The sequence below is a fragment of the Helicoverpa zea genome, chromosome 4, assembly GCF_022581195.2.
Source record: "Helicoverpa zea isolate HzStark_Cry1AcR chromosome 4, ilHelZeax1.1, whole genome shotgun sequence".
NCBI lineage: Eukaryota > Metazoa > Arthropoda > Insecta > Lepidoptera > Noctuidae > Helicoverpa > Helicoverpa zea.
In genome coordinates, this window is record NC_061455.1 from 12,221,548 (window position 1) to 12,244,187 (window position 22,640).

The window sequence follows — 22,640 nt, forward strand, 5'->3', positions numbered from 1 at the left end:
TATTTTTGATACTGACCGGGCAATCATTTCAAATGTATTCGATTTGTTCCATAGAATAAGTTTTTTATATTGAAGTGTGTCACTTCACCTCTCGAGCCCAAGCAATAAACGTCGTGATATCGAATCAGTTTTTCATTTTGAGCAAGATAATTGGTCCTGGTATAACAGTACCTGCTACGCCATGCTAATTTCATCACAGTTGGTTCAGCTGATTGCGCATGAAAGCGTCATAAACAACAAACTTACTTTTGCATTTATAATATAAGTTCAAAGACCGACAGATATTCTGGAGTTATTATCGTTATAGGTAACAGTTGCAACCACCGTTACAAAGTCCTGGGGCCCGATTCTCCTAATTTGACTTAAGCAACATACGATTCACATTCGACTGCGATCCAATCCCTTCACATTTGACTCGATTACGATTGAAGCGTATGTGGCATTCCGCTATTTTTTCTTTGAAATAAACGTTTTTATCCTTTTCTGTCATTCAATAATGAATCATTTGTCCGTTTTTATGCAAAATGGAACCACTCGACAAATTTCATTTTTTACTTTTTTTGAAGAATACTAATGTAAAAGTGGTCTAAACTCTTATACAAAATTTTAATATACCTTCTTTCCAAGGGGGAAATCATGTGGTTCTTTTTTGTATAAGAATTTAGACCACTTTTACATTAGGATTCTTCAAAAAAAGTAAAAAATGAAATTTGTCGAGTGGTTCCATTTTGCATAAAAACGGACATTTTGTTTGCAAATGATTTACGAGTGCAATATGATTGTAGAGCAAACTACCGTATAGACCAACATAGCAGACCAATCGCAAACCAATCGAATGTCGTTGGAATACAATTGGTCTTATATTAGTAGCAGAATGCCCGGTATGGTTAAAACTGCTATTGCGATTCGATTTCTATTCAATTTTGTCATTATTAACTTAGGAGAATCGGGCCCCTGCAAAAATCTAATTTGCAAAAGTTGTGGCATTCCCATGTTTGGTACGACAAGCAATATAGTCACAAAAGGTATCGACTGGAATATTATGCATATCAATGACCAAATGAGTGATTAAGACCATTTCCATTGCTTGAGGAAAGACTATTATATATATATATATTAGTTTGCTACAAGCTATATTTTTAGATTATAATGAAATAAGTGTCAATGGGATTTAAAAGAAATGCAGTAAATAAAAAATAAAAATTATGATAAAATACTTTATTTACGAGGTCTACCGGCGACTTTTTTACTTCCCGCTGCTTGTTTATTTTTGCCACCAAATGATAAAGGTTGCTCTGAAAAGGAAACAGGAAAAAATTGTTAAAATAAACCCTTTCTGGGAAAATTGCTAAAATTACCGTTTATGGGACTGTTGGCAACACCGCTGACAGAATGTACCGGCCGCATTGACGCAAGCATTGTACTTACGCATGATGAGGCACATTCATTATGCCTACTATTTTCTAAATGATCAATGTATTTCACAATGTATTTAGGTTTACACAATCTATATTGGCGATCTGCCTCCTTGGTGTAATCCACGGCCGATTTCGGCCACGGCGGCTGTTCTCATTTAAGGAGATCGGCCAGCTGCGCAGGACATATCATAGTGCACAAGCATTTGCGCAGACACAGGTGCACTCACTATTCCTTCACTGAGAGTGACGACATTTACGTGCTCTCCATAGCAGCCCGTAGTCTGGAAATTGGTGATTGATTCACCCGTGCATCGGAGAGCACGTAAATGTCGGTCCTGCGCCTGATCTCTTTCCGGTCGTGTCGGATTGCCGTCCCATCGGGTTATGAGAGTGAAGGAATAGTGAGTGCACCTGCGTCCAAGCAAACGCAGACACACTATTATATCCTCTGCGCAGCTGGCTGATCTCTCTACATAAGAAAAGCCGCCATAGCTGGCAATCGGCTAGGACGCTATTATTACTATATCAGGCCTCTGTCACTCGACGTACTTGCGCGCGATAAATGCCTACCGCTCGCTGGGTTACCGGTAACCCCACGCGGCTCAGGGCTTTCAATAGCACACGCGCCGCGCGCGTTCCAATATTATTATTTTTATTTCGTGGCATGTTATGCTGTTGGTTATTATTAGATTTTTTAAGCTACCTAACAAACTGATGGATTATTTTGAGTTGTGTTGGTTTATATGCGACTATTGTAAGATTTAGAAACATTTTATATTTATGAACTTATCTAGTAATTCTATTTTTTTAAGTAAATTAATACTTATCTACTTTATGTTTTTAACGACAGAGATCATTAGGTACTTATTTTACTTTAGATACCTACTTAGTCATATGAACTGTATTGTGAGTATGGCATGTGCTCGAAAAATTAAGTATTAAGTACTTACCTATGCTTACGTATTAGGTAATATTTAGTAATACCCATACTCCATTTTAGTAGGCAATACAATAGTTAACTAAAGAAAAATATTCTTGATATTACTTTTTATTTCAAAACTCAGTTTTAAAAAAGGCTATCTTAAAATAAGCGTAACTTTGTTTTCCTACTTAAATATTAATAAATTGTAAGAAGCAACCCTAAGCACGGCCACGGCACGGTTGCGGTCACTGAACTGTGCGCTATCGCATTGGAATAACAATCAAGCGCTCGAGCTTTTAAGGTTCATTTTATAACGCAGCTAGGAATTTGTAGGTAGTTGGGGAACTTGTAGGTGCTTATAACAGTAGGTATGGACTTTTTTGTATGGAGTGATTTATCTGTTACGTAGTAACTATTATATAATCTGTGACTATATGAGCAATTAATATCTTTTATTGTGTAGATCAACAATATGGAAAATAAAAAGTATTTCAACTTGCCAGGTGGTGCGATCTTGAGTGATATATCATAGGTTTTACTCTTAGGTCTTTTAGCTGCAGGCTCCAACTTCTCAGGTGTTTCCGTAGGAGTTACTGTCTCCTGAGTCGCTGCCCAACCGTCCTAGAAATTGATTACATGATATTGCTAAAGTTATTCATTATAAGGGGCGTTAATTTACCAAAAAGTAAAATCGACTTCCAGTATACACATAAGTCTGATAAGTACTTTGCTCGAAAGAGCATCAAAACGGTTCTGCGAAACGTGAGATAAATAATATAAATATACATACATACAGGTCAAATACAAATCCTAATTTTTTTTGAAGTCGGTTAAAAATACCCAAACGAAAAATATCGGGTCTATTCTAATTTTATGAATTTGCATAACTCTTGTGTGGCGATACTTTTATTCCCAAATCCCTTTGAGTTTTCCACATAGTGCAATACGACACCGCATACTCGTGTCAACATGTAGACTATTAATTGTATTTTCTGTGGGCCTCAGTTGCCTGATGTAAAGTATTAAAAAGTAGTAAATAAATAAAGAAAGTATATAAATAAATAAGGATAGTCTCGTAAGCTTGGTTTCTTACCTCTGGGTCTTCAATCTCTGGTGCGATGGGCAGGAAGGATAGCATATGTTCGTCTTCGCCTTCTTCATCAGAACTGCAGAATGCGGCGACCGGCTCGCAAGTCGTTACGTCCACCTGTTTCAAATGGTACCCCTGACTCCAAATAATTTAGTTTTTCTATTACGAAAGAGGTGCTGTCACACTGTCAAAGATACTCAAATAGCACCTTCGGCAGTTGTTACGGGTAACAGAAGCTAGTAAGTTTGACAACCTGTCTTGGGAATGGTGTCGGGTTGCTGAAGAAACTGGCTTGTTGCCCCAACATAGTTTATGCTATTTGTAAAAAGTAATTATGCAACGTCGTAAGGTAAACCTCGAAATACTCAAACGTTAACATTGTCTCAACAATGTTATATGTAAGAGACAGAGTGACGCTTGAGCTATCATTAAAATTTTGTGGGGTTTTCTTAGTATTGTATCCGGTTTGTTCCCACTAGTTCTATTGCTTAGTTCTACCGTAGAACTAATGGGAACTTTTTTTTCCCACTAGTTCTACTATATGAGATGTAACAAAATAGTAGAACTATTGGGAATTATGGTTTTCACTGGTATTCCCACTAGTTCCACTAAACATTTGCAGTAGAACTAATGGGACATAATTTTGTTCTACTAGACAGAAGAAGTACAGTCGACGGCCTGGGTGACATCTCGCCGTGTCCGTGGTTATCTGTAGTTGTGATTTTTTTCAGAGCTCAAAATCGATAGCAGTCAGAATAACTTTTAGATTAGATTAGATTTTGATTTTTTCATGAATTTCAACAAAAATCAAATGTTTTTCTTTATTAAAGTACTAGGACAGCAGAAATGAAGAGGAGCTAGTGAGCTAGTTAATCTTTTTTGTTCATCTCAGTGGGAAAAAGGTTCCCATTAGTTCTACGGTAGAATTAAGCAGTAGAACTAGTGGGAACAAACCTTGTATCCTACATTTGATCTATCCATCATACATACCTCAACTTCTTCATCATCATGACTCTCCCCAGTCTGGTCTACCGACCTGTCTTCATCTTCCACATCGAACTCACTCTCCCGTTCCTCATACTCCACGTTCTCATCCAACTCCTTGAAGTCAGGGGCGAAGGCCGACCAGTTCTCCACTTGGTTCTGAGCCCATATTGATACAACTCCTGTGAAAGTAAAGGTGTTTTAATTTGAGCCTTAAAGTCATGTTTGTAAAGTGTGTTTTCGCAATGATTAATGAGAATATAATAGATTTTTCATTACGTGTAATAATAATGTGGGGCCCCAGTCAATAGGATTGCTATTGTATACTGTGGCCATATTGATTCTACATCTGCAAATGAGGTGTTTTAATTTGAGACTTATATTATGGTACGAAAGTGCGTTTTAGAAATGGTTGCTGTAAATGCAACAAGTTTGATACTAGGCCCCAAACATGCAAATTGACAACTCTGCACTAATAAATGGGTAGATTATTTCGATTTGAAAGGGTTACCATACTCGATAAAAAGAAGCTCACAATCTACAGCAAATAGATTCTTATGACTTAACAATCATAAATAATACGATGGGAGGGCTTTTGGCTCTGGAGCCACACAGGATCACAGGTGATATCAGTACCATTTTCAAAGATCAATATTTACTTTGAAATAATTTTCTCACACATTACCTGCACTAATACTAGCAATGATAGGCCTGATGGGATGCCAGACGACGTCCAACAGCAGTTCTCCCTTGGTCCCGTGTAGTATCTTCACGAGGTTACCGATGGACTTCTCCCAGATGTAAAGCGCATGTTGCCGCGCAGAGCCAGCGCATATGTACTCCCCGTCGCCGGAGAAACAGCATTTCTTCCATGTTGTTCTGGGAATTTAAGTGTTATGGTGGTGTAATTGGGTTTTTAGTAGAAATTAAGCGAATAATTTACCAACAAGTTTATCACTGAAAAATATGTTCAAAACTTGTTCTGTGGTTTCACCGCCATTCCACAGTAATTGCCAACTTACGGCCAGTTTCTTCATCAAAAGTTAAAGTTGAAGTAATGTCTAAAGTAAAAGTTACTAATAGAAAAATTGAATTTGACCGTTACTTTTACTTTAGACATTACTTTGACTTTTACTTTTGCTTTTACTTTTGATGAAGAAATTGGCTGTTAATGTACTTTGTACAAAATGTTATGGTAAAACATCATAGTTAGTAAATATATCAAGATAGATGAAAATCTAGACGCCATTTAATTAAGACTAGCTGTTGCCCGCAACTTCGTCTGCGTGGGCAATATAGAATAGTCAAAATACTACTTATCCCGTAGGTGCATTCTTTCACGTGACAGTATAATTAGGATAAGCACTTAGCAGTCGCATAGATTCATTGATCAAGGTTGTGTTGTGGATGTGACCATTTATCTAAACAAAAGAAGTAAAGTTTGTGACGTTGTGAATATCTCTGGATCCAGTCAGCCAATTTGGAAAATTATAACGTATGGTGCGTAAGTAATTTTCACAGGAAACAGTTATAATCTATGTCTATATGCTTTGAGTGTGACAAAGCTGTCATTTGTACATTTTCTGCAGCTGCTGCGACTAATCAGAAGCCAGAAAGTCTGTCAGTCTTACCATGGATATCGTCTTGTGTAGTTGACTGGATTGAAGGTAGCTAGATAGGTAGTCGCTCCAAGCAAAATATTGGTACTCAAACAGATTCGGTGACTGGAAGCCCAACACCAACATAGTTGGGGAATAGCTGGATGGATGATAAAATGAGTCATCATCATCAGCAGGCGCATAGGGTAGGATAGTTTCACTACTGGGAAGAAACACTTGTATGACGGGGATTTTCTGTGCACTTACTCACTATGGTAAGGCTGACCCCACATTAGGCGTGCGCGATCCTCGGGCGTGTGAGTAGCGCGGGCGTCGCGAGCGCGCTGCGTGAACGTCGCGTTTTGCTGCCCTGCGGCATGTGCACGCGAGCACGCGGCGCTCGAGTTGCGTTCTTACCCCTTCGCCCGCTATCCCCGCCGCCCGCTAAACGCCTTAGCAGTTAAACGTCAAGGAGAGCGGCGCGTGCGCGACGCGAGCGCGCTGTAGGTAAATGCCGCAGGGCAGCAAAACGCGACGCACGCGCGGCGCCCGCGCTACTCACACGCCCGAGTTCGTACTTGAAACCTGCAGTTTTGCCAAGGTTTTCAAAATGTACACTTGCAATTTGTCATTTCTTGGTGGAGCCAGCAAATCGAAAGAAACATACGGCCTCTGCCTCGAATTTTGCGGGCAGCGGGGCGGCGGCGGCGGCGGCGCGGGAGCGGCAGGATCTTACGCGTATAATCAAATGGACCGGCCCTCGAATACAGCGGCGCGGGAGCGGCGCGGCGGCGGGCAATGAGCGGTGCGCTCCATTCAAGCGGCGACCGCCGCGTCGGGCGTCTGCATTGTAGGCATAGTGTTATACATTTTTTTTGTGACTTATCAAAATGTCTTAGGACGTGCAAGAGCTAATTATTTGGGCCATCTTTGATAGGACACCCATATGGAACAGCAAACACAATAGAACACAACACTACACTGCTATAGTGCCGCGCGATCTGCCCGCTAGTTTCGAGAACAGGTATGCGTTGCCCGCCCCGCTCCCGCGCCGCCGCCGCTGCCGCCCCGCTGCCCGCAAAATTCGAGGCAGAGGCCTAAGTGTTGTATACTGTGCGTCACTACCGCACACACCGGGAAAATTTCGCTCTTGCGGATGACGTTTATATACCATATTTTGTGTCACACAGGACGACAGTATCCACCGAAACACTTTCAAAGATCTGATGAACGAACAAATCAGACCTGACTTGGTCACCTGGGGCCAATCAGAGCTCTATGAAGCGCTCATATGCTTTGGCTCCTACTGTTATTGCGGTTTCTGAAAATTTATTCACCTCATTCAACGATGAATGTAATTCTGATGGTACTATTAAGAACACTTGCTTAGCGCAGAAGCTGACGTTGGCAGGTCGACTCTTTTGACTTCTCGAATAGGATACCATTAGTTTTTGTGCAATGCACACCTGTAATGCATGCTGGATTTGCAACAGAAAACAATTCTGTCTTTGTGATTGAATGACATCAAACGTAGTTTTATATAAAAGGTGTCTTTTTAGACTTGGCTCGGGTCCTACTGAGACTGTTCGTAATCGTGACCAGTGTATTTGCGATCAGAAGTTGAAAGTAAGCATGTCTCTGGTATGCGACGCGTAATTTGTACGTTTTCAGACGCATAAAGCATTTTACGTGAGTATGGTATTAAATCGAGAAAGCTCCCATTTCTTATCTGCACTTTGTATCTGGGCTTGTTCTTAAAGCTACAGAATCCTACATTACCTACCTACCTCACGCTTAGCAGGGCTTGCGAGAGACAGATCCTCATTTCTTCTAGGATTAAGTTTACATATTTTGCATCAGAAAAAATACTTAAGGTCTACTTAATACTACTCACTCAAAGTAATTTGTTTTAAGGCCACCACATTAGTGGAAGATAAGCTAAACTATGTTTATGAAAAAATCCTGATATGAACTCCATCTGTAACTTCAAATGATAATTAATTGTTATACTAAAGTCATCATTTTTGACATAATGTTCAAAAAATTATTTAGATGGCACCGTTTTAAATTTGGCTGAGAACTATTAATTTTCCTTTCATCAAGGTAATAATTGTAATTGGATTTTGATGTGGCACGGCAAACTGACAAACACTATTGAAATGTCTATCGAAAAATTACACTACGTGTTAAAATATAGTGAATTACGGAAAATAAACAACTCCATCTGTTGAAATAATAATCCTCTATAAAGAATGTATGGTAATTTATTGTCATTTACCACCTCGCTCCTTTGTCAAATTTTATGTATTTTATTTAACACAGATTACCACAGATGGAGCTACTTTAACCTTGGCTAAACAAAATTTTAATTTTTTTTTTCTTCCAAAGTTACTTATGAAGGTGTGATTTTCTGTGTAAAGATTAATAGGCCGATCAACTAATATAAGTACAACATTCAAATGTACAGTTTTGACAAACAGATTGCGTGTCGTAATATTTTACATCTTGAATTCACAAAATTAATCATATCTTTTGATAGAGTGAATCGATTTCGATGAAACAAAAACTAAGTAATACCCCAAGTTACGTAGAATTTTTGTATATAAGCATTGTCTGCATTGAATTCGTAGATTTTACGTGAATCCCGAACGAACAAACAGATAAACAGATAAACAGACAAACAGACAAACAGACAAACAGACAAAAATGACAAAAATGATGGAAATGGGTTCTGTTAGTTATCCTTTAACATGCTGGCTATTTTTTTTGTCAATTTCTTCAATGTACAAAAATTACTTTTCTACAGATTTATTATATGTATAGATTCGCTGAGCTTTTGTGTTCCTATGAACTGTACCGTATTTTGCTGTTATAGTACTAGTGCTATATAAAAGGCGTACTAAGTAGATAATTTAACTTACTTGTTGACAAGATCCTGTAATTTCTGTATAGGTTCAGGCTCGCCGTTTACCCCACATTTGAGAACTGTGTTAGTGTCGTACACTCGTATAACTCGATCCGACGTGTTTACGAGAAAACAGCTAGAAATAAATACATGAAACTGATTACAATAGACTTTTACCTAGGTACCAAAGCCTTTACAGTCCACGAACAAACTGTGAAATTGAGCAATTTTCTCTTTCATGGAAGAAATAAAAAACTTTATTTTTTAATTAAAACAAATAATTTTGAAGTAAGTCAACTTACTCTCCTCTTCTTGCAAATTCTATACTTTTGATACTAGTAGTACTGGATGTGCCAACAGTTATTTTGAAACTAGCCTTAATTGCTAAGCTCTGTGTGTCTAATATTAATATCTTTCCTTTTGCATTTCCTGTGTAAACATGGTCACCTCTTCGATCAAATGATGCTATTACGTTTATGTCACCCTGAAATTCAAGAAAAAGGTTTTACTTCAAAAGGTCAGTTTGCAATTTCTGAGATTATATTCAAGATGAAAGCTTCAGTCAGAGGTCTGTGCCTATAGCCTTGCTAAATAACTAGGCTATCTAATATTGAAAGAATTTTTCAGATTGGTCTGGTAGTTTCTAAGTTATGCCTTCAAGCAAAAAAAGACTCTTCAGCTAATATAAGTATAGATTTCAACATGACCATTCTAGGCATTTTCGATAACTCCTATCCTGAAGTTGTATACCAGACACAGTCTATGGCTAACACAAATATTATATGTATTTTTAAACTCACATCATCATCAATAGGTAATATTTTATGTTCTCCATCCGTATCTACCAGCAAAGCAGCATGTCTCATTGGACAAACTAGGAACCTCTTGTCATTTCTCGGGTCAAATTGTACCCTTAATATTGGAGTAGGGAATCTGTACCGTTGTTCACACTCTCCAGAGAGAACATCCCATATACATACATTGTGGTCTGTTGATGCTGAAAGGAGCTGAAAAGGAATAAGGTATTATTACAGTTGATAAATAAAATAGAATTAATCTTACTTAAACATACATTCATAGATTGAATTTTTTTTTGTAGTAACAATCGCACCAGGTGAAAGCATGAGTAAAAAAATATAAATGATATTTCAAAATCAAATTGATTTTTGTAACACAAAATAGACCATATTGTGTTACTTTTTACAAGTATCTTACATTCTTACGTTCCCTTCCTCCAGTCTCCCTTCTTCCAGTGGGTGTCGTAGAAGTCGACTAATGGAGTCAAAAGTGCACCTAACACCAGTGCGAGAGAAGGAAGATTCGGAAAAAACCCTCTATCAACCCGTCTGGCCAGCGTGATAGCAGTAGGCTAAATACCCGGCAGTCCCACTATTCCCGGTCACGGTGGCGACCGTGGTTACGGCGGGACAGGGGGTGCGAAGAATCCCCGGGTTACGGGAGGCCACCAAATAAAACTGACTCTTGCGACGTACAACGGCCGCACGCTACGGCTTGACTCGCAACTGGCGCAACTCGAGGTGGAACTTGGGAAGATTAGGTGGCACATATTAGGGTTATGTGAAGTTCGAAGAGAGGGGGAGGACACCATAACCCTCGAATCAGGTCACCTAATGTACTTCCGAGAGGGAGACCAACAATCCCAAGGTGGCGTTGGGTTTCTGGTTAATAAGTACCTAGCTGATAACGTTGTGGAGGTGTCTAGTGTGTCGAACAGGGTAGCGTACCTTATCATAAAGCTCACTGACAGGTATAGCCTCAAGGTAGTGCAAGTGTACGCACCGACCTCGACACATTCAGACGATGAAGTGGAGGATATGTTTGATGATATATCAAGGGCCCTCCACTTCACTACAAAGACCCATTACACCGTTATCATGGGGGACTTTAACGCTAAAGTGGGAGTACAGATTTGCGGCGAATCGGCAGTAGGATCCCATGGATTTGGAAGCAGGAATCATAGCGGGCAAATGCTCGTCAACTTCCTCGAACGCGAGGGGCTCTTTTTGATGAACTCCTTTTTCAAAAAGCAGCCCCAAAGGAAGTGGACGTGGCAAAGCCCCGACACTGTGACTAAAAATGAGATTGACTTCATTATGACGAACAAGAAGCACATATTCAGAGACGTCTCCGTGATCAATAGGTTTAATACCGGGAGCGATCACCGACTTGTCCGAGGCTCTCTGAATATCAACTTCAAGGCCGAACGTTTCCGTCTGATGAAGGCCAGGCTCCGACCAACACTGCTCCAAACCATGACAGGATCTGAAACGTTCCAGTCAAATTTGGAGAACCGATTTGCCGCCGTGGAAACCACAACAGACGTTAACCAGAACCACGAATATGTGGTTCGGATCCTCAGGGAGGAAGGTTCGAGATTCTGTAACATGCAGCGTAAGGGCAAGAAATCAAAGCTTTCGGAAGAGACATTAGGGCTTATGAAGAAACGACGTGAAAACCCGCCTGTCAGTTCGTCAGCTAAGCGGGCTCTAAACCAAGAGATCAACAAGCACGTACGACGCGACCTCCGGTGCTCCAATACTCTTGCCATTGAAAGAGCAATTGAGCTGAATCGGGGGTCAAAGGTGTTCGTACAATCTCTTGGAAGAACCCACTTGACGAAGCTGACCACAACAAGTGGAGAAGTCGTTTCTTCGGTGCCGGCAGTCCTTTCGGAAGTGGAAAATTTCTATGGCCGGTTATACGCATCGCATGCATCTCGACCTGATCCCGGAAATGAGGATTCTAGAGCCACATTAACACGCCATTTCACCGAAGACCTGCCAGAAGTCAGCAGTGGCGAAATCGAGATCGCTCTGAGACAGCTCAAAAATGGAAAAGCCCCTGGCGAGGATGGCATTACAACAGAGCTATTAAAAGCAGGAGGAAACCCCTTACTGGGGGAGCTCCAGAAGCTTTTTAATGCCGTCCTGTTTGAAGGGAGAACTCCAGAGGCGTGGAGTAGGAGTGTTGTCGTCCTGTTCTTCAAAAAGGGAGACAAAACCCAGCTGAAGAACTATCGACCCATTTCCCTCCTAAGCCACGTCTATAAGCTGTTCTCAAGAGTGATCACGAACCGACTTGCGCGAAGACTCGACGAATTTCAACGGTTTCGGAGCGGATACGGCACCATAGACCACATCCACACAGTGCGGCAGATTATACAGAAGACCGAAGAGTATAATCAGCCCCTGTGTTTAGCATTTGTGGACTATGAAAAGGCCTTTGACTCGGTTGAAATCTGGTCTGTTCTGGAGTCCCTGCAGCGTTGTCAAGTAGATTGGCGATACATCCAAGTGATGAGATGTCTTTACGAAGCCGCTACAATGTCCGTCCAAGTACAGAATCAGCAAACAAGGCCCATACCGTAGCATCGAGGAGTGAGACAAGGGGATGTTATTTCCCCGAAACTGTTCACTAATGCAATGGAGGATATGTTCAAGACGCTGAACTGGAAAGGACGCGGCATCAACATCAATGGCGAACACATCTCTCACTTGCGATTTGCTGACGATATCGTCATCATGGCGGAAACGCTGCAGGACCTACAACAGATGCTGAACGACCTGGCTGAATCTTCTCTACGCATCGGCCTACGGATGAACTTGGACAAAACCAAGGTCATGTTCAATGAACATGTTCTACCGGAACCGATTGCGATACACGGCGCCGTTCTCGAAGTTGTTCGGAAATATGTATACCTCGGGCAGACATTGCAGTTAGGTAGAAACAACTTTGAGGACAAGGTGAATAGGAGAATTCAGTTGGGTTGGGCTGCATTTGGGAAGATACGTTGAGTCCTAACATCGTCGATCCCACAGTGCCTAAAGACAAAAGTCTTCAATCAGTGCGTCCTACCTGTCATGACTTACGGAGCCGAAACGTGGACACTGTCGGTACGGCTGGTTCACAAGTTTAAAGTCGCTCAGCGGGCTATGGAAAGGGCTTAGCTCTGCATTTCTCTGAGGGATCGCATCAGAAATGAGGTATGCCATCAGAGAACCAAGGTCATCGACAAGCTGAAGTGGCAGTGGGCTGGCCATATTAGCCGAAGAACCGATAACCGTTGGGGTAAACGAGTTCTAGAGTGGAGACCACGCCTCGGCAAACATAGTGTAGGACGTCCTCAGGCACGGTGGAGTGATGACTTGCGCAAGACGGCTGGCAGGAGCTGGATGCGAGAAGCCGAAAATCAATCTCAGTGGCGTGCACTTGGAGAGGCCTATGTCCAGCAGTGGACTGCGATAGGCTGATGATGACATTCTTACGTTATTTACATAAACAACAAACAGAAAGAGTACAGAAATAAATGTGATTTGGACAAGACACTTTTTTAAGCAAAATATGTACAAATTAAAGAAGCATACCTTTTTACAGTTCCTTGACCAGCTAAGACTACATACAGGATAGACATGAGCGGATATTGATTTAGCTATCCCTCTCGTAAGGAAGTCCCATATGAATATCCTGCCGTCATTGCAGCCCACAGCTAAAAGAGTTCCTCTCCTGTTGAAGGCGCATGTAGCTGCTAGTGATATTGAGTCTAATGTACCGTCGAATTCCTGAAGAAAATACCAAAAAGGTTTTAATTGTGAAGTGAGGTTGGTTTATTTTTTTAAAGGAAGTTGGGTTAAAAGCTATGTTGATACTCTAGTTGAATCAGAGAAAGAAAGTTAAACTAGAAATACATGTGCATATGAGCTGTCTTTATAGAAATGCTCTATCTGTTCTGTTTACTTCAATATAAGATTGTTGGAAAGTCAAAGCTAAGTAGTATTTAAACTAACTCAATTTTATCTTTTAAATGCATAATTATCTATAAAGAAATAGAAGTACTTGCCTCAGGATAGTTTTGACCAAATGATTCTGAAAGGGAGACAGAATTTGTTTAGAAAACATTGTAAACAATAACAAGAACGAGAAACGTCTGGTAAAAGTGCCGCAAACGAATTTACATTAACTTACCCAGTAATTCCAAATTCATGATTGAATAATTATACTTAGTTTATACTCCTTTAAATAGATTACTTAATAATACAAGTAGATACTACAAAATACAATTTAATTTAAAAATAAAACTTTTTAGCGTTACCAAACCAACGCAACCCGATTGACTTCAGTTACGTTCCAGGTTCACAAACAAAACAACAATTTTCGGCACTCTTTTCTCCTATTGAAAATGTTCGCAACTGATACTTCTTCATGCTAAAACTATGATGTGTTAAGCCCTGAAGCGCCGGTTTCCCTGCCATCCGTCACTTCTGATCTGAATGTCAGTGTCAGTTCAGTTGACGATTTATCTGACAGTCAGTTTCAAACGGGGGAAATTATTTTAATTCGGTTCTTTTTTGGTTTATAATAATTATATTGTGCATGAAATAAATTGTAATTAATGTTATTTAATGCAACATCACAATTGAAATCTTTCATAAAGTTATTAAGTACGTATCCACCGAAAAAATGACACGAGAGCCGTTATCAACGCATTGTGTTATTATGCAGTTTATTATTATTTACAGCAAAAGGTAACAAAATTCGCCCTTACACAATGGCTATGGACACAGACAGTGATAACAGTTGGAGAGGTGTTCCTTTGACGGAGTTATATGGTTCACAATCGCCGTGGGGCGCTCCTGAATTCCCGCTAGTTTCGCCGTCATACAACCATGCAGTTTTGTATCATGTGCCTAGTAGTGGATGCGTTGCGGCTGATAGGCCTCCGAAGCCGCAGATCGGGCAGGACAAATGGGACTCTGAGCACGTGAGGATGCCCTTCTCGAGCCACAGTTTATATCCTGTCGAAAATGTGAGTATGGATTGCATTTGTAAATCATTGAAAGTGAATTAAGTACAGGCTTGTTATGAGTTTATCACAAGACGGTCAGTGGGTCATCTGAAAGGCGGATTTATGACAAGTACATTCTTCATTTACTTGATTGGAATTCTATGTTAATTTTCATGCAAGGAAGCGAGCCATAGTTTGTTTTTTACTTTATTAATTCGTACAGTAGTTAATGCTGTTCTTGTGTTAAGTTTCATGAACTAAGCCATCTTTTATCCATTTATTATTGATTTTCAGGAGAATGGTGAGACACGTTTGAAGAAGCGTTGGGAAATAATAGAGAATGCTCTATCTAAGCCAATACGGAACAGTCAAGACTTGGCCAATGCAATACTGAGCTATAATACTAAGTTCAGGAATAGTTGGAAATTCAGAGGCTTGCATAAACTCTTTAATGAGGTGAGATTTAATATTTATTTCAGAATTGATGGCCATTTGTAATGATGAAATACTTTTAAAGATTCTAGATAATTGATGATAAGATCCTGACCAATGCCAAGGAGCTATTGATTGAGACTTACTTGTCTGACAGAAATCACTGATTAGCGATAAGGCAGCCATTTGTACTCTTCTTTGTGTATTGTGATTTCCTGTGTTGTTAATTTTCTTGTTGTACAATAAATAATAATCTAATCTCTTAATGAAAATCTTTCTGATGACCTCCATCCAATCTTCAATCTTTCTAATGGAGGTCAATCCTAACTAATATTATAAATGTGAAAGTAACTCTGTCTGTCTGTCTGTCTTTTCTTCACGCCTATACTACTGAACCGATTTGTGTGAAATTTGGTACAGACATAGTTTGGAACTTGAGAAAGGACATAGGATAGTTTTTATTTCAAAAAAAATATATAAAAATAAAAAATAAAATTTATTCCGGACATATAGCGCCATCTATTGGTCAAACCAAAAATATGCCGGAAGTCACTATATCATGCGAACGAAGTCGCGGGCAAAAGCTAGTAATAAATAAAATTACTATGCATCATTTGTTTAAAACTGAATTCTTTTTGTGATTGTTTTAGTATGTGGAAGAAGAAGAAGCGCAGTATTTCTTTGATGTAACTCTGCCTGAGATTGCTAAACTTGCTTTAGCTCTACCAAAACTAGTTCAAGCACCTATACCATTGTTGAAGTAAGTTCACCTTTTTGTTGTATAATGAAATATTGAGTTTATTGTTCATTAACTGCTCTAAAACGTAAATCAAACTCATATTATTATATTAGTTTTTGCTACCTACAAGAACTTATGGATGTGGGCAGTGACAACTATGCTTGTCACTGAATACCTAAAAAGTATAAACATTTACAAAAAAAAATAAAATAAACATCTTTATAAAACAGTATAAAGCTAAAATAAACCTGTTAGTATGCATCTAAATCAATGTGGGTGTCAATGATGTATAAATGATTATAATATCCTGTTTAACTTTGCATGTGCAATTGCAGGAAAATGAATTCATTTATTTGCATGCTATCATTACAGGATATACCTAATGGCATAGCAGTAACTTAAAAATACCTTCATATAAATTGTTTTTATTTGTCCTTATCTTTATTGTGTATTGTATAATTGCAGGCAACACAAGAATCGTTCAGTATCTCTCTCACAGCAACAGATAGCAAGTCTTCTGGCCAATGCCTTCTTCTGCACGTTTCCTAGAAGAAATTCCACTAAGAAAACATCAGAATATGCCTCATATCCCTTCATTAATTTTAACACGTAAGTACATATTTCTGTATTTGTATTTTAGGGACTGAGTGAAGTCAGAGTTACTGCAGGAATATCTTAATTAAACTTCTCAATAGATTTAATTAAGTTTGGTATGTCCTATTTTTGTAGAAATGGTTATGTTGATTGAAATCTAGGTGGAATTCTACACTAAGGAATATAACTTGACCTTATCATACACTTATTCAATTGTCAATGCAATTTTTTTGTTCACAGATACAGATTTTACGAGATAACGGATTCAGACTCAAACATGGAGAAACTGAAATGCATCTGCCATTACTTCAGAAGAGTGGTTACTAAAGGTGACATTCTTTTAAATACTTGTACATTTTTATTTAACAATATGTCTACAGGCAGTTTTCAAATGGCAAAGTTCGTAAAAAGGTGCTAAAAGGTGCTCTGTAAAAAACGACCACATTTTTTTTGGGAACAAAAATATAAATACATGTTAGGGTTAGTCCATTGCTAGCATGCACAAGGGTTGCAGTTTGCACATCGGTGGAATTTCGTCTTTAGATCACACTGGTCCTTCATTCTAGTGTAAACCCTTGTGGGTACAAGTAGTGTGTGGTTGCAGTACAGTACCTGTCGGGACGATGACGTTCACGCGCCGCTCGGTGCGGGAGCTGCCCGTCTGGCACAGCAGTCACCGGCTGCTGGGGTCCTTGCCTCTACATGTAGACCCCAAGCATACTATTGAAGATGCCGAGTCTTTGATACAAGTGGACTTTGCTAATAAGTAAGTGGAAATTATGTACTTTAAATTGGATTGTTTGCTTAGTTTTGATTACAAGTATGTTATTTTCGCATAACCGTTGATACAACATGCTCAGATGCCTTTTCACTCCTCATTCACCTTTCAAATAGACTGGTACGTGCTCAGCTGCATCTGACTACGACATATGAGTAGTTGGGAGAAAGCTAGACCTTTCAAATAAAAAATGACAATTTTGAAATAATAATTTCAAAATTAGTTATTCAAATGTGGTTAAAAATAAAAACATTCATTTATTCAAGATGCTATTTATTTTTTATTACAACATTATTTAATATTTTTCCTTTGCAGGTATCTTGGTGGTGGTGTACTAGGTCACGGATGTGTTCAAGAGGAGATCCGCTTCGTCATATGTCCTGAGCTGATGATATCTATGCTGTTCACTGAAGTTCTCAGGCCTAATGAAGCTCTTATGATGATTGGTATATTCATATAATTTGAGTTTTTAATTAATTTCTTTTTTTAAACAGTAGCATGTTCTATGAGGGCATGGGATTTGTTCCCGTCAATCAGATGTAAAACAAAAAGTCGTAATTTAGTCGGTCGCTGCACCTTTTATTGAAATAGACTGTATTTGGTTCAACACAAGAGCTATATAATGCGTGCGGCCATAATGGCCCGACACTATGATATTATGTTCAGTTCGCGTGAAGTTGAAGTCAAAGTGAAGTCGGGAGCAAGTAGCTCTGCTTGTCCGATGCTGGCAATCTGTGACTTCACCGTAGTCAAATGTATAAACTAAATTGTACTGCGCAAGCGCAAGCCATCTTTTAGACGTGAACTGTACAATAAGTAACGGTTACGATAAACACTTTATCTAGGTTGCGAGCGCTACAGCCGCTACACAGGCTACGGACACACGTTCCAATTCGCGGGCGACGCTTGTGACGCCACTCCGCGCGACTCGTCCGCGCGGCGCCGCTGCGCCGTGCTCGCGATAGACGCCGTGCCCTACGCTGCGAGGCTGCACGAGTTCCGCAGGGACGCGGTCACTAGGGAGCTTAATAAGGTCAGTAGTGTACCCAAATCAAAGTCAAATGTTTCTATTACAAATAGGCCTTTGCAGGCTTCTATGAAACGTCACACTAGTTGCACAGTCCAAAAAAGTTGGTCTCGTGGAGACGAGTCGAAAATACTAGTCAGCACACAACAAAACTAAGTCTAATATATCGGCAGTTTCGGGGTTCAGACTGACTTAAATTTTTAATAACCGTAGACACAATGGAGTAACACTTAACAAACCAGTGCAAGGAGGATTATTTGTGTATAAATCAACAGTTAGTATACATAGGGGATTACATAGGTACATAAAACAGTAAACCACTATGTCTCCACATACTGGTATTACATAAGGGAATTTATAGGGGAGTACATAAAAAAATAAATAAGTGTGACGACAGAAATAAATTATGTTTGTTACATAGGAAAAAACATGAATATATTTTTTCTGTAGATTCCTACGCGCCAAATCTTCCAAAATTCCATACTCACGGTACTTTCTAACCTACAGGCATGGGTGGGCTTCTCATTCGACACGGACCCTACTTCAGAAGGCCTACAATACCCCGGCGTGGCGACTGGGAACTGGGGCTGCGGGGCCTTCGGCGGCACCCCGCACCTCAAGAGCCTGCTGCAGCTCATGGCCTGTGCTCAGGCGAGGAGGCCTATGGCGTACTTCACCTTCGGAGATACCCAGTTACGAGATGATATCGTGAATGTCTATAATTTGTTAGCGAGGTTCAATGTTACTGTTGGTGAGTGTTCTTTCTTACTTTTAATCTAAGAGTCAGTCTAGTCGTCTAGGTTAGGTTAGTAGTAGTAGTAGTTTAAGAATCAATCTGGTCATTAAGACTTGAGAGAGAGAGTCAACGTCATGACTAAAGAGCGTCATGATTTTTTTGTCAACTTTATAGTTCCAAGAGTTAAACCTAGTTCATCTAAAGATACTTCTTGTTTTATAGACTCTTGTAATTTTTTCATTTCTATGGGCTCTATAGGAAGTATAGGGAAATAAAATAAATATTATTTTCTTATGTAATTCAGGTCAGCTATACAAGTACATAGTGAAGTTCGCCCAAGAGAAGAATGTTCTGACGTCACTGCATCAGTACTTGGAGCACGTCGTTAAGGATGCGAAGGAGCCCCCGCCTCGTGTGAAAGATGATGTTATGGAGACTGTAAGTTACTAATACAACAATATTTGCATCGATTTCTAAGAATGGAATAAAAAAAAAACCAACCATCTGAATGATCTGAATGTACGGTAGACGGCACATCAGTGGTAACTGTCATGCATTTTAACTCAATAGTAATAAGTACGATTTTCCTATAAAACTATTACCACTGACCTGAAGTTGACTGTACTATAAAACTAACCCTGCTGGATTCGAACTGCGATAGCCAAAATTTTACTATATGCTATTTAGCTTGTATAATAGTATGATGGGTGTCGTTGTTTTATTTATTATACTTACTGATATTTTATAAACGCTGATCTTATCTTCTAAATATATAAAACTCAAAGGTGACTGACTGACTGACATAGTGATCTATCAACGCACAGCTGAAACCACTGGACGGATCGGGCTGAAATTTGGCATGCAGGTAGATGTTATGACGTAGGCATCCGCTAAGAAAGGATTATGATCAATTCTACCCCCAAGGGGATAAAATAGGGGATGAAAGTTTGTATGAAACTTTGTCAATTTTAAACCGATCGGACTGAGACTTTGCATGCATAAAGCTACTATGGCGTAGGCAACCCTTAAGAAAGGATTTTGATAAATTCCATCCCTAAGGGAATAAAATAGGGGATGAAAGTTTGTATACATCTTCTTAGATTTTATGAAGAAGTCCTGATGACGAATCGGAATTTTATGATGACGTTCGCTTAAATACGATTTTGATTAATTCAACCCCCATTCAACCCCCACGGGTGATAAAATAAGGGATGATGAAGGATGTAAAATGTATTAGTTTGAACCTATCAGTACGTAATGGAACGAACAAAATAATGTTTAGTTCTAAATGTTGAGAAGTTCTGCCTACCGCTATTAGATGGCGCTGTGCATTTTCGTCTCATTTCTGAATCGCGGTGTTAAGATTCTCCGCCAGTTAATTACCTTCGAACTGAACTGTAGGTAATTTGTTTGTTTGGTTGCTGCGGATTGCCTTCCTCACTGACATATTAAACATTAATGTTTCCCCTAAAAGTCTGCTTTGCCATGACAATAAATAAGTCTCAGGGGCAAACTCTCAAATTTGCGGGTATTGACTTGAGAGAACATTGCTTCTCTCATGGACAGTTTTATGTTGCTTGCTCACCAGTAAGTTCACCCAATAACTTAATAGTTTTAGCGCCTAATGACAGATTAGTAAAGAATATTGTGTACAAAGAAGTTTTGTAGGCCCTAATTTTTTACACACGCTAAACAAAAGTAAAGCCGCAAAAACCATACCTAATTAATAATAATACTTCTTAATGCGAGCAAAGCCGCGGGCAAAAGCTAGTCAAAAAATATAAACGCGTTTTTATCAAAATAATTGTCACCCATTCTTGAACTGTTTATTCAACCTGTTTGATTTCGTAATAATAAGCCGTCGTTATTTTGACTATATGCATTACCGTCATTATACAACCAATGTGGTCTTATCTTAGCCTATTTACTTACTCGACCATCATCTATTTCAGAGTATATCAGAGTCAATACCGGTAACATCAACAGCTATAGAAAGCGAGCTCTCGAATAACTCCCCTGACCTATTCTCACAAGACGAGATGGACCAATCCTTGATAGAAGTCACCATGCAATCGGAACAGACAGACATACAAACAATACCCGATACAAACAAACAAATGCCAGAAGCAAAGAAAGAAATTGCAGAGACAAAGAAAATTGAACCCAATCCCCAGCCCAGAAAGTCGTTATTCGATGCAATGTCAGAAATGGAAAATGGTGATTTAAAGAAGGTTCAAGGTAATGTTAGAAGGAATTCGCTTTTGTGTGATAGTAACTCTTCAATGGATCATCAAACTTCTGAGCCACTTTCGGAAAAGAAAAAGAAGACTAAGAAAATCACGGATTTTTTCAGTAAGAAATAATTTTATTTATTTCTGTTCATAATGATCCAAATTGCTAAGTTATAACGCGATAGTGGCAACGTTATGTAATATTTCCACTATTTTCACAGTGTAATGTTTTATCCTATTTTTATTTATTTATGAACTGACCAGATGAAAAAAATATAGGCACTATTATTACGAGATAATACATATTTCATGTAATTTGCATTTATTTATATCAATATATGTTAAAACTAATGTTACCCGTTTTTGCAGGACATTAAGGGTTCCGTAAACTTAATATATATTTTTATGTAGTTGAAAATTCAAATTAGTCAAATTCTATTCTATGTCTTAAATTGTTATTGAAATTCTAGAATTTTGCATAATATGGTGAAAAATTATCAAAATGCAACTCACATTGAGTCAAAACTTAGTTGGAAATTTAACTTACCAAGTATTGTAATCGATACTTGGTACATCACTATTATTTAGATATGTGCCTAATTGAAGCTCTATTTTAAAACTCTAGTATCTTTTTGAAAAAATGATTTTCAAAAATGATATCATAATATTATTTTTGTATAGTAGCAAAATTATTTACTGACACTGTACTAGCACTACACATATGCAACTGATTATATTATTATTTATTCAATATTTATATTTAAAAATATTCTGAGCGTTATGAACTATATCAATGTATTTTTTCTAAAACATTGTACCTGATATTTTCACTGTTAATGTCTTAGGAAAACGATAAATAAAACACGTACCATAATATAATTAAAATTATTTATTATCCTTCATCATATTTCTAGCATACTAAACGTAATAAGTGTATAATAATAAATAATTGAATAGTAATTTAGTTTTAAAATATTTCAGCAATATACATATTAATAACTCGATAATAGGTTTAAAAGTTCATTAACTAAATTAGACATGCAAAGTAGGCGAATTATTATTGTATTAGTTCCATAATAACGTGTATCTAAGAACATATTCCACAATTTGCTAATAGTCTGTCTGTTAACTCTACACTAATAATAAAGTTCATAAATATAAAAATTAAAATGAACGATTAACTAGCGACGTTTCAAAAGTGATCATAACACTCTTTATTTATTTATTTTTTTTACAAATCTTTGGCGAACTATAACAATATATGAGAATAAACATTTCAATGGCTAGCTATCAAACGCACTGGAGTTTATACTCTGTTCACAGTGTTGGGAACATAAGGTTACATCACTAATATTAAACGTGATAAGATGCAGCCCGCCCAGT

At 38.6% G+C, this 22,640-nt stretch overlaps 2 protein-coding genes across 3 annotated transcripts; one reads left to right on the forward strand and one right to left on the reverse strand.

Annotated features, from left to right (window-relative positions):
- Positions 1-1,203: 1,203 nt before the first annotated feature.
- LOC124630059 (retinoblastoma-binding protein 5 homolog) lies at positions 1,204-14,069 on the reverse strand. Of its 2 annotated transcripts, none has more exons than XM_047163775.1 (11): positions 13,901-14,069; positions 13,776-13,801; positions 13,303-13,497; positions 9,718-9,924; positions 9,220-9,401; positions 8,934-9,053; positions 5,100-5,293; positions 4,421-4,596; positions 3,434-3,565; positions 2,841-2,961; positions 1,204-1,295 (listed from the first exon to the last, which is right to left on the reverse strand). In XM_047163775.1, the coding sequence occupies exons 1-11, from the start codon at positions 13,917-13,919 to the stop codon at positions 1,219-1,221; spliced, it is 1,449 nt and encodes a 482-aa protein (XP_047019731.1). In that variant the 5' UTR covers positions 13,920-14,069; the 3' UTR covers positions 1,204-1,218. The 2 variants fall into 2 exon arrangements, with proteins under 2 accessions (XP_047019731.1, XP_047019732.1); XM_047163776.1 differs by having other exon boundaries at positions 3,434-3,547; positions 13,901-14,068.
- Positions 14,070-14,222: 153 nt separating this feature from the next.
- On the forward strand, positions 14,223-22,136 carry LOC124629525 (poly(ADP-ribose) glycohydrolase). The gene is made up of 12 exons (XM_047162936.1): positions 14,223-14,376; positions 14,455-14,741; positions 15,015-15,176; positions 15,803-15,912; positions 16,357-16,500; positions 16,726-16,814; positions 17,095-17,251; positions 17,579-17,709; positions 18,109-18,296; positions 18,798-19,041; positions 19,331-19,464; positions 20,979-22,136. Exons 1-12 carry the CDS (start codon positions 14,328-14,330, stop codon positions 21,387-21,389), a joined length of 2,106 nt encoding a protein of 701 aa, XP_047018892.1. The 5' UTR covers positions 14,223-14,327; the 3' UTR covers positions 21,390-22,136.
- The last annotated feature ends 504 nt before the right edge of the window (positions 22,137-22,640 follow it).

Excerpts from the sequence above, each read along its gene's own strand:
- LOC124630059 (XM_047163775.1), bottom strand. Across the intron at positions 9,402-9,717 it reads TATTACCTATTGATGATGAT|GGTGACATAAACGTAATAGC; the intron begins GTGAGTTTAAAA and ends CTTGAATTTCAG. Across the intron at positions 1,296-2,840 it reads ACTCAAGATCGCACCACCTG|AGCAACCTTTATCATTTGGT; the intron begins GCAAGTTGAAAT and ends TTTCCTTTTCAG.
- LOC124629525 (XM_047162936.1), top strand. The coding sequence starts at position 14,328 with ATGTTATTTAATGCAACATCACAATTGAAATCTTTCATAAAGTTATTA. Across the intron at positions 18,297-18,797 it reads TCACTAGGGAGCTTAATAAG|GCATGGGTGGGCTTCTCATT; the intron begins GTCAGTAGTGTA and ends TCTAACCTACAG. Across the intron at positions 19,042-19,330 it reads GAGGTTCAATGTTACTGTTG|GTCAGCTATACAAGTACATA; the intron begins GTGAGTGTTCTT and ends TATGTAATTCAG.